The sequence below is a fragment of the Diadema antillarum genome, unplaced genomic scaffold, assembly GCF_040938485.1.
Source record: "Diadema antillarum isolate AM-2024a unplaced genomic scaffold, OU_Dant_1.0 seq00001148_RagTag, whole genome shotgun sequence".
NCBI lineage: Eukaryota > Metazoa > Echinodermata > Echinoidea > Diadematoida > Diadematidae > Diadema > Diadema antillarum.
In genome coordinates, this window is record NW_027271960.1 from 90,109 (window position 1) to 102,697 (window position 12,589).

Here is a 12,589-nt window from a genome sequence, read left to right on the forward strand (position 1 = left end):
CAATTTGTCATTGTTGCCAACAAAGTTCATATTGTGCTCAGTCATGCATGACATTTCTCACCATAATTATGTATCGATGGAAAGAGGAAGGGTTCCTCTTTCCTCACAGTCAACATTGGGATCTCCATGGCTGATAATTATGAAATGGCATCCTTCCAAAGTTGGATTACATTTTTTTTCTTATTATTTTGGTACGCACTGTATAGCCTTCAAATTTGGCGATGTTTTGACTTTATTTTCTTCAATGTCTCGTCATATGCCAGAAAAACGCATGTCAACTCAAGAGTTTGGTCATGCTTCCTCCATGCTACCTCACACAACTGCTGCAGCTGATAAAGTTAACATTTATGTGACATCTGAATTATAAAAAAATTGTCATGCATGTTCTTGTGCCATGTTTGTTGAAAATCTATATTTATGCAACTCTTTTGTGAAATCATGTTAGAGTGCTCACTGTAAATGGCACTACTTATGGCAGAACATATTAACAAAGACATGCTTTCCAATACAGTTATGCACTTCATTACTGCTATTTGTACTGCTGTTACCACTACTACTACTACTCCTAATGATAATATGTTACCCAGGGTACTCTCTTCAGTGTGTAATAACTTGGCCATCCAAGAGGGACCTGCCATTGTTATCATCCTATCATTACTGGATATTCATTCAGGTTAAAGTTGGTGATTCCATAGGTTTATTACTCTGGAAAAGGTTCACTAAAACATAATAACAAACCTCATTTCATTTCTGGATTAACAAACCTTTGGAATGGCAAACCCCAGTTTATTTTTGGATTAACAGATCTTCAGAATAAAGCCACAATGTTCGAGTAAACAAACATTTTTCATTTTCAGATTAACCAACCTCAAGGTACAGGGAATTTGTGTGTTTTGGAATAATACACCTTTGGAATAGTGAACCTTATTTCATTTCTCCATCAATGAACCTTCAAAACAATGAACTTGATTTCACTTTCAAATTTACAAACCTTTGGAATACCAAAGATCACCCAATTCATACACCTGGGTGAAGAGAGCCATTACGGGCAAAGCACACTATTCAAGGATGAATAATTGGATGACTAGAAACCAAGAAATTCTGCTAAACAGGATGAGCCTTATCTACTTGACCAAGGTGCTCTACAGATTGATACAGATAAAACTATATCCCTAATCCTACAAAAGAAAAGAAAGAAACAATCAAACAAGAAAGTAAAATATTAACCCACATGAATAATGCAGACCGTAACATTTGTCACTGATAATCATTAGGCCTAGTCCTGCCATCTTATGGTTGCAAATGCTACACCATGGAGCAAGGCACAGAATGGAAGGCTGCATGATCTTGGCTTCAACATGGTAACATCACATCTAACAATGAATTCTCCTCACATTCCTGGCAGGGATCTATGTGTACAAGATATCTTGCCCATAGTCCTCACAGGGACTTGTGTGTACAAGATATCATGCCCACATTCCCGGCAGGGACCTGTGTGTACAGGATATATTGCTCACAGTCCTGGCAGGGATCTATGTGCACAAGACATTTAATCTAGAGTCTTACACACCACTGTTTCATCGGCTTGATAGTACACATATCAGAATTCCTACATTTCAACAATCCCTAACTTCCATACATGAACATCATTCTGGAGTGTCTTTAATGGCAAGTGGAAATAAATTGTAAAGGGACAACCAGAGTTATCTTCTTTTAGGAAAGTACACAATATTCATGACAAATGTTGTCACATCAAACAACCTTTTATGCCACTTCACAATGTCCAATGGGTATTGTAGTTAAGAGCATTTGAGCTTTGGTCTGTTTGATTCCAACATAATAATGCAGGGCTGCCAACTCTCACTCATTGAGAGTGAGACTCACTCATTTTGGTCCTTTCTCACTCTAAAACTTCATTTCATTTGCATGCATTTCTATTAATCTCACTCATTTTGACTCCTAAATTACAGCATTGGCCTATGGGAGTCTCACTCTCAACTAGTTTCCAATGTTGGCAGCCCTGTAATGACATTAAGTACTCTATTTGTTAGGAGATGTTTGTACATATGACATCATACTGTCAATAATAGTATTCATACACTAAATATTCACTTTATGTCTTGGACACACAGTTTATATTGGATCAATATCATAACATCATATCTTACATTTACATCTTTGTAGGTACACTGCATACGCCAAATATTTCGCAAGGTTTTTATTTTTGCTAATTTCACGTCAGGTGCTATTCGCGAAATGAAAAGCATGCAAAAATATTGACTCTGATAACTTTCATAGCACATGTTACATATTAAATAGATGACATGCAAGAACCACGTTCTGCAGTCTTTGATTTGTTTGAAACGCAGGCAGAAGATTCAGCAAGTCAGCGACACCAAAGTTAAAGAATTGTGCCGAGATAGTGGGTTTGATGCCTTTGCATGAACAAGCAGTACAAAATGCACACGTACCATGTAACATGTCATTGAAGAAACAGATTACATCATGATATTATCCCTGCTCATAAGCTTACACAACTTAAGCAGCATGAACTACGTTTATATATCAGTACTAATCTATAATATCAAAATTACAAGGGTAGTCCTTTTATTGTAAGAATTCTCATGGTAACATTAGGTATCACAAATATGAAAAGTAGTTCACAGCCTAAGATATTCTTCCTTTATATAGTTTATTGGGTACCAATATTCAATTTCAGTGCTATAACCAACTTAATTTTTTTCCACTGGAAAATTACTTTCTATCTATAAGTCCCTTTGTTGCATACCTAGCTAAATCTTGTCCTACTGTAAAAGTGGAAATTTTTGTGGTGATGAAATTTTCACCCATTTCGCGCATCCAGAATTTAATGCAAAAATAAAAGCATGTGAATATTTTTGCTTGCTATATGTTCCAGTAGTTGACGTCTTAATTCCGCAGAATTAGAAACGTACGAAACTCTTCTTACCATGCCTAACGCGAATAATTAGTCACATGAAAATATCCACTTTTACAGTTTACATTCCCTACTGTAGGTGCTACTGTTCTGCTGTGGTGATTTATACAGCACCAGAAATTTAACGTTGAGCTTAAAGTTGACAAGACAGTTTAAATATTTTTCTGCATGCTGCTTGGCTCCAAATGAGAAATCAAAGAGATAATGTTTGGATCCTGCTGACAAAAGTATAAGCATCACAAGGTGAGTAATCTCAAAGAGAGTTGACTGTAAATTGCCTAATATGTTTACATGATAGTTTCCACAGCACCCTGAAACCTTGTGTCGAGTTGTGTTTTTTTTTATTGCAAATGATTGACAAATTGCCCTTCATCGAAGCAAATAAAGCAACGCAAATTAATTAGGGTTTGAGTAATAGCTATGAAAAAAACAAAAAATCATGGGCGTACTAACTCAGGTACTGTAGGACTCCAACCCATGACTTCCTGATTGCTATACAGCCATCACATACACTAGACTACCAAGCTTCCACCAAATAGCCAGTGATACAGAGACTCCAACCCCAAGCACCTTCTAATCGGGAGATTCTCCCGCCTGAAACCCCTAGCAAACGGGAGACTCCAATTTGATGTGCGCAAAGTGCACATCACGAGCGCACAGCGCGAAGTTCCTTGCAGCCGGCCTGGGGTCCAGGGCCCGCTGAACGGCCCTGGATCTCGGTTCTAGATGCTCTTTCGTGCTATCTAAGGCTTATTTTTCAACATACAATGAGATTTAAGTAAGAAATCATTTCAAGCGGGAGACACAGAGCCAGGGCGGGAGAAATTAAATCTCAAGCGAGAACGGGAGATTTTGCAAAAATTGGCTTTCGGCGGGAGATCTCCCGTCGAAAATGGGAGAGTTGGAGTCTCTGGTGATAGTTTTGATCCCTCATAGCAGCACGTCTAGTGCAATTCATTCACTTTATGATTCTTGTGTCGAGTTGTTGAGTTTTTTTTTTTTTTTATTGCAAATGACTGATAAACTGTCCTCTGTGTTCATAAATAAACACTCATTAATCAATCATAGGCATACATACTTGGGATTTTACTTTACTAACAAGTCAACAATTAATTTTTAAACAAATGATAAAATCCAGTTCAGATTGATAGCACATGTAGACTCTGATAACATATCATTTTCATTTGAACAAGTTATTTTCTCACATTCAATTTGTGCATATAATATCATGATACATTATTGTGTGAACAATGAAAAATAAGATGAAAGTATAAAACAGGTTTGGAAATGCTGTAGATGACAGCTCAAGAAAACAAACAAATGAACAAATAAACCATTTGGTCAACTGTAGATGACAAGTATTTCCATTATATGAAACCCAAATACAAATTGATATTCTTACACCTCACCTTCTTTGGCCTATTCTTAGAAACACCAAATAAAAAAAAGAAAAAAAAAAGAGATTGTTCATGTTTTTGTTTTTATATTTTCTGTTCATGGATCTTCTTTTCTTTCTTCAACCTACTCACTGACAATGGTCACCATGACAACTCATCATGTTGAATCTGCTAGTGGAGTCATAATTGAGGGCTGGTTCGTCATGTGGAAAGCTTCCATGTCTGGCCCATCCAGCAGTCCTTGCTATGAAGAGAAAGTAAGAGACAAAGTACATGGTAAGACGCACAGCTACACAGATGTTTATTTGTTGGCATTCCATAACAGAAAAAAAAAAGCTAATCATCTTCTGAAGGTCTTCAGGTCAAAGAGTTTCATAGGACCTGTTCTTTTTATCATGGAACCAGCTACTCCACCATTGTGGCTTTCATTCCAAGCCCCCACCCCACTCTCCCTTTGAATTTCCTCATGCTGTAGTTCATACATCTTTCACTGGATTTCCTGCAAACTATTTGTTTCTATCAAATTGTCATATTTTACTAAGAGATGTAGGAATTTTCCATAAGTATCATTATAACTATTTTGATTTCCCATGAAGAAATAAAATCTAATTTCCATAATGCTGTGCAGGGGGGGGGGGGGGGGGGGGTGGGGAGGAGACAAACAATGTACCAAAATGAGAAATATGTCTACATAGTATGAATATGTCAGCATGCCAACTGAAAGCCTTTACAAGGCATTGACCACAAATACTTTTATGGCTCTTTGAACACATATCATTGCAGTTCATTACGTAGAAAACTACTGTGAAATTTAGAAAGTATAATTTCATTGTCCTCATTTCTTTTCAGGTTATATATCTTCTTATTTTTTTGGCAGAGGAGAATAATTACCAAGTGTCTCACATTCATGCACTTTATCAGACTCTGATCTGTACTATCAATGCAACCTTTTACCAATCTCTTCTATAGTACTCTACATAATAATTATAGTCATTATGCATGCAGCACATGATTGGCTGACAAATTGTTCTCTACATACACACGTACATGTGTGTAGAAGGAAAAGTAGTCTCATATCCAGCTGTTAGAAAATTTTGTTGGAATATCACATTCAGTGTTATCAGCAGCCAATATGAGGCCTACTCATGTGTGGAATATTCAACACTTAATTCATTATTTTCACACTGAAATGAAAATTGTGAGGCTATCACACTTGAGAAAAGTGTGGGGTTTTGCTACCATAAGATGAATGCACAAGAATGTTTGCAGTCTTCTTATGGCTTATGAAATGGAGAAAAGTCTGACTGACTAGGTGCTCAATTCATGCGTGGCTCTGGGTTTGACATCCTGTGGCAGTCTCAAGACATACATGCTTGTAACTCATGTGCCACTGTTCTCGTCTGCAACATGTCAAAGCAAACTTCACATCAAGTTTGAAAATCTTTCTTCTGATCTCCACTTTTTCTGCTGTAAGTGGTGTCACATTGCATGACATATCATTTTCTTTGGCAACCAGCATGTAAGAAAATATGTGCAAAATTCTCAGCATACAAATTGTATTCTATTAATGTTAACTACGTGACATACATGTATGTTGAGAGGTGTTACAATGCAGGCAGAGAAACATGCAACCATGAATTAAAGTCAAAGTCATGATAACATATATCAATAAGTGGACCAAGGAAGAAGCAATGTGTAGTTTGAAGAGCAAGCTGGAAAGAAACACAGATATGGAAAATCACTGAAACCTATAGAGCTATCAAACAGCGTGTTCCAAAAACTTATAACTTTAACATTCTTCAATAAGGCTAATCACTTTCAATGAAGCAAAAACAAAAAGAAATCAAAATAACAGGCAAATGAGTGAGGCATGCATTTAAAACAGAGCAGCAAGTACACTGTAACTTTTTTTTCAATCTTGGAGTAAAGATTGTTTAACTCTGTCAATATATCTCAAAACATGTGTTTGTAACAAAATATGAGCAATCTAAGAGGTGCCTGGCAGCTGTTGTGACATATCAGCATGCAAAATATTTGAAAATAAACTCTGGGAAAATTTACAGAGAGAGATCAGTGCATTGCGAGAAGGGAATCCTCCATGTAAGCATATTCCTGTATAGACAGAGAGATAGAAGGAAAGACAACATGTCAAATATGACATCACCAACACCATGGGCAAAAGGACAAACAGACTACATCTGAAAATAAAAACACAGCATGCTCAGATTGGTTTTGATCTTTTACCAAATCACAGGCACAATCTACTTTGTAACTTAAAAAAAAATACCATAAAATCACTTTGTATACTATCATCAAATAAATCTGAATGGAAATAATTCATTATGATTAGCGTCAATGATAATCACACATCAAACAGACATGTTAAAAGGAAAAGCCATGATATGTGAAAGTTTGACAACTATTCTCATGTCCAATGAAACACAAGATGCAATAGAAAACATTTGCAATTGCTGTAGCAATGAGATAATGATAGATGCCATTGCAATGTATGTAGACAATACTAGCTGAACACAATTCTTAATCATGTGAATAAATAATGCAGATTGCCAGCCTTTCATGAAGCAAGAATCTGATACAAAGTGGACGTAGATGTTGGATGGTGAGTTGAGGTTCATTTGTCAATTTATTTATTTTTTGTCTTTTGTTTTTTGCTTTATTATTGTTAGCAGGACAAAATTGATAAGCATCTCATGCCTGAATTCTATGATTGTTTGGATTCGCCAGGATTCATTTAAAATAATAAAAAATGAAAAGAATGTCGTAATAAAAAGAAAACAGCAACCAGAAAAACAAAATTCTGAGAAAATTGTTGTAAAAGATGAAATGCAAGTAATTACACACAAAGAGGGTTTGTACAGAAGAGGCAAATCATGAGAGGTTTAGTGACTATTAAACTATTTATCTTTAAACTAATCTGACAATCCTTTTGCAGTGATTGTCATGCAGTTTAAAATGCCCTTTTTGTTTCACACACACACACACACACACACACACACACACGAGGGTGAGCCATTCCATTTGAAGTCTTGACTTCAGTGCTTCAACAGAATAACAAAATCTTAATTTTGAATTGTCTATTCGGTGGACTGGAAGCAGCAAAATTTGATGAGGCATACATCATCTATAAGCTGAGAATCTCCTTTTCGAAATCTGACCTTTTAAAAAACCTAATACCTGATGAGTTTTTTGTTGTTTTTGTGACCCAGTGTCTTTTAATACAAAAAGTACATAAAAAGGGATTTCCCTTCCCAGTAGATTTTTCTGTCTTGAACACAACTGGATTTCATAGATATGAGATGATAGAGAAGCAGGAGTGAGTGCCTACAGCATAAATGACCAAGACTCAATCTAATCACCTTGTCTGAAGAAGACTTTGGTTTAAACTTGCTGAGGAAGGACCTGGCCTTTTTCTTGCCATCCTCAAAGTGGACTTCATCTTCATCCTCTCCCTCTTGAATAGCACACGAGTCTGCTGCTGGCAGTTCTCCTGACGCAGAGCTCACCAGTTTCTGGTATTTGTACTCCAGCCTGAAAAATGATGGCCGTATGCAAATTTACCTTCATACAAATTGCAGTACAGAACATGAATACAGTAATTTTGGATGTATCACCTTTTGCATGGAATTTTATCTTTTTGAGAGAAATTAATTTCCTGGCTCGGGAGACATGTAATAAATACAGTATCGTATTTTGAAACATTTCAACACACCTTAAGTTGTTCTAGAAGAGTATTATGTATCTTCCCCGTAGAAAATGGGAGGGGCACTTCAGTAAATACACCCAAACATATCATTAATAATTTAAAAATCCATCTAATGAAATTGAACAAAATAAACATGACTTTTACAGCAAAAACATCAAAGTGTCATTTGCATGTTTAGAGCTAACAATAATTTCTTGACGGTAATTTCATTTCACATTTAGGCAAGAATGAGGAGCGTGGAAGCGATTTAATTTTTTCTATTATAACTAGAACTCAAGAGCCAATCATCTAATGTGAATCATTTCCTGTCGGGAAGAAAAAATAGTTACCATAGAAATTCCTCTCTCTCTCTCTCTCTCTCTAATACATATGTTTGTTTATTTGTTTGTTTTTTCTTACTTTTTGTTCTTTTTCCAAATGCAGACAACCATGGCACAGAGCAAGATAGCAGCTCCAACAAAGGCAGCAATAGCAATCTGGGCATACATTGGCACCTGAGTGTACCACTGGGGTACTACACACTCCTCTGTCTTGTCTGCAGGCAATGCTACTCCTCCAACACATTGTCTGATTCAATGAAAACAAAACACATCTAATAATCTTTCATTCATTAGAATGACACAGTGCATGGATATCATATACACTCAGGCACATCAACACCATGTAACTGAATGAAAAAAACGAAAAAAGTGTCACACAAAATATATTTCTCTCTGCTATTACAACAGCATTCCCATCATTCGTATGAGCACAGCATTAATATGTGTACAGAAAATTGTACACAATGCACCAACAAGAGCTGGCAGCCTTAATTCCTTTCATTAAAACAGACTTTGGTTAGGGTCCAAAAATCATTATCTCAGCAAAGTTAGATTGTCTCTCATTGACCATTTACCTCTACATAACTTGGAAGAAGATGAATATGAATGGTAGAAACATCACTGATGTATGATCTTTGCTAGGAAACAAGTAAAAAGAAGTATTTAAATATATATATATATATATATATATATATATATATATATATATATGAGATATGAGAAAGGGAGGAGAAATCGGTTATCGTTATCGGTTATCGAGACATCGTTATTCCTCTTACTGTTCTTCCTTTTTGGAAAAGCGCAAGAGTTGAAAAATTGGTCTCCATCGGGAATTGAACCCGGGTCTTTGGCATGGAACGCCAACGCCTTAACCGCTCGGCCACGGAGACGTCATAGCGATTCAGGCAGACCCAAGCTCGAATACCCGACGGACCAACCCTTCAACTCTTTAGCATATGTTCCTTTATATACATATAAACATATTACATATATATACATATATCAATAAAGATGCCTTGCTAACAATACTCACACAGTGTCATTCCAAACAAACTTGGTAATTTGTTGGCCTTTTTGGCATTCCTGCTTGATGGCTACAATGTCTTCCTTAGTGCATAGAGGACAGGCATGCTTGCTGGACCACAACATGTGAAATGTACAGCCATCACAGGTACCTGAAAATACAAAATAAGTTCTTGTCAAAGCCTAGGAACACAAATGAGATGGGTGATTCCAGCATTATGGACATTACATTTGGGGAATTCTTTGTGACTTTGTAGGCTTCTTTAAACAAGACAGCATGACCATTCTGAACCCATTCATGGTTTATTCTTAAGTCTTCATTGTTTAACAGATGAGTTTTGATTAGTTGCTACTATAAATCATTTGGTAAATATTGCACAAAATGTTCACTGTTGCAGATATTACATTTTTGTTTAAACGACTATTTACCTCCATGTGGATGTGTTGAAATAAGTGCTCAGGACCCGCTGAAGTTGTAGATATTGTGTACAACAGATTCAACATTTACTCTACAGGTTCACGAATGTAGCATTACGGACACTACATTTTTAGCATTATGGACATTACAACTTTCACCTACTTTTTAAAGTCTCGATTTTCATACTTCAACACAGTTCTTGATCACGTTAGTTATGTGGAATTGGGGCATTATAAGTACCCTGTATTCTTATCTAGAATAAGCTAATATTAGTGTTTTTGGTCCATTCTTGTCCATAAATTACTTTGAAATGAATTATGAAGTATTGATGAATATGGAATAATGGGAGGCAAAGATTATGTGTTTTAACCCGTTAAGGACAAGCTGATTTTGCTATAACACGCATTTCCCACACACACTTGCCTGGTTATACTAGGGACTGGTCTTCAACCAGTTAACAAAAATACTAAAAAACATTGCACAAAAAAAAAGTTTTGTTTCTTTGAAGAAAAGAATACCTAATATTCTTCAATTGAATCAAACAACCACTCAAATGAAATAACTTGACAAATTCTAGCAGTGATACTTACTATGTCCCTGTAGCTCATATATTTTTTTCCCAAATTATACCAGATTTATGACTTTTAGGAAAAGTTTCACTTTTCATGGAATTGCCCAGATATATTGATTAGGATCTGATTTCAATGTCTGAGGGGTACATCGAAGGACATGTATTAGGATATTGTACTGGCCTGCCACCCTGCACCCCTTGTACTCAAATGATTGTTGACATTGGTAATTATTCAATCAGAAGACTGATAGCAAGAGAAAAAGGTTGTATGAAATCCAAAATCCAAAGTCACTGGAAATATGAGAAATACAGCTCAAATATAGTAACCACGTAAGTTGAACAATAAACTGACTTGAATGAATCTCCTCTAGCATATTCCAGGAAGCCAAGTATCTGTTATGGTTAACCATAAAACAAGCCACTCTGACACAATGAAGTACTTCAAATTGGACCATTATAATACGACACTGGAGTACAAAATGTACAAATGAACATCACAGATTCAGAAATGCTACACAGAAATATCACACTAACATACATTGTGATCTTATAGCTATTAATCAAGTTACACAGAAAGGAGTACTAAGAGATTACAATTACCAGCAAATATTCCTTCCATGAGTATACATCAAACAGAGAGAGACAGTAAGAAGCTTATGTACAATGTATCACAGCTGTGAAAAAGCAGCACAAGCTGCTACCTCACTTGCAGTGTATCACTACCTTTACTTGTACAGATGAAAGCCAACATAAGTGTCAAATAATGTGGTTGGACTGAAAACCACAAAATTTCATATCAGAAGCATTGTGGCAGCATCCCTGTGACAATGAAGGAAAAGTGGGTATTTTTCAGATGGTAAGAACTTTTGGCTGGTAGTTGTACAACCCTGTGTGACAGGATTGCTATTCTATGTTCCTAGTACATACTGTCCACTTTCACCTTCACCTCTGTTAAATCTTACAGGCATTGACATTTAGGTCTTTCAGTGACACCTTCACTGCTGTTGACAGCTGTAGTGATCTGATGTCTGATTTTTAAAAATCACCTAAATATATTTAGAATAACAACAGATATTTGAAAACCACTGAGTGTATTGGTACATGTGTGTGAGAGAGTGTGGGATGTGGACAGAAAACTATGGATGGAGTACTTGAATAGGAAAAAGCAAACTATCATCATTTGGTTTTTCAGAACTATGTTAAGAGCTATCAAATGTTTTCATAGTGGAAAAATATCAGCTTAATGGATTGTGTATTATGTACCCTGTTCTCAGTCATCAGGTGTGGTTCTAAACTTATTTCATATAAGTTTTGTATTACTTATAGAGGACAAAATTTCGTTTTGTTGTCATAACATGCTAACAAATTTGCCTCATGAACATAATGATTAAGATAACAGCAAAAATTGCATTTGCATTGATAATTATAAAACGTAGTACTGATTATGAACCATAATATGTACATTGCTCTTGTCAAACAGAGCACAGCTGAAGTGTATCTTCTAAATATTTCTGGAACGAAAAAGACAAACATTTCAACACAATGCTGCATTAAACATGCTATTGCAATGTCTCTATTCAGGAAAATGGACCATGCAATTTTGACAACTCATGCTAGGTTATCACATACAGTTTACATAAAATTTGTATAACCAAGAATTAAAAAGTTCAGGCGTTCCTTAAATTTCTTTCCATCATCTTTAACAGAGCACACTGAGTGGAATGTGCATGTTCTGCATATAAACATCATGCACTGTATACAACAAATATTTTTCAAGGTTATTATTTTCAGGAACTTTACAAGTTAGGTGCTCTTCGTGAACTGCAAAACACAGAAAAATACCAGTATGAACTCTGATCACAACATGAATGTGATGTGCACATATGCAATTCTCTGTTCATAACTGTACACCTTAATAATGAAGTTAACCACTCATGAATTTGTCAGGAAGTCCCGATTCACAAAAAGTTAGACTCACTAAGGCATATACAGTTCTTTACCATAAACTTATGATTATGTTGATGTTGTGCTTTCAAGTCAATAATCCTAATTGGTTTTGTGTGTTTGTGTGTTTGTCTGCATTCAGTTTTACCCATGAATAACATGATAAGCACTGTACATTTAACATGTTAAATGGTGAAACTAACGCACTCTATCCCTTTTCAGCACCTCCAAGTTTC

The 12,589-nt window shown here is 35.9% G+C and overlaps 1 protein-coding gene across 2 annotated transcripts in view; it reads right to left on the reverse strand.

The window, feature by feature from the left end:
* Positions 1 to 785: 785 nt before the first annotated feature.
* Positions 786 to 12,589, reverse strand: part of LOC139744252 (endosome/lysosome-associated apoptosis and autophagy regulator family member 2-like) — a 74,090-nt gene continuing 62,286 nt past the window's right edge. Inside the window, exons 20-24 of one of the 2 annotated variants that reach the window (XM_071654697.1) lie at positions 9,431 to 9,572; positions 8,477 to 8,644; positions 7,731 to 7,902; positions 6,415 to 6,465; positions 786 to 4,597 (exon numbers count right to left, since the gene is read on the reverse strand). In XM_071654697.1, coding sequence (XP_071510798.1) covers positions 6,424 to 6,465; positions 7,731 to 7,902; positions 8,477 to 8,644; positions 9,431 to 9,572 — 524 coding nt within the window. In that variant the 3' untranslated portion in view covers positions 786 to 4,597; positions 6,415 to 6,423. The remainder of the gene's footprint in view (positions 4,598 to 6,414; positions 6,466 to 7,730; positions 7,903 to 8,476; positions 8,645 to 9,430; positions 9,573 to 12,589) is intronic. The other variant, XM_071654696.1, reaches the window with a different exon arrangement.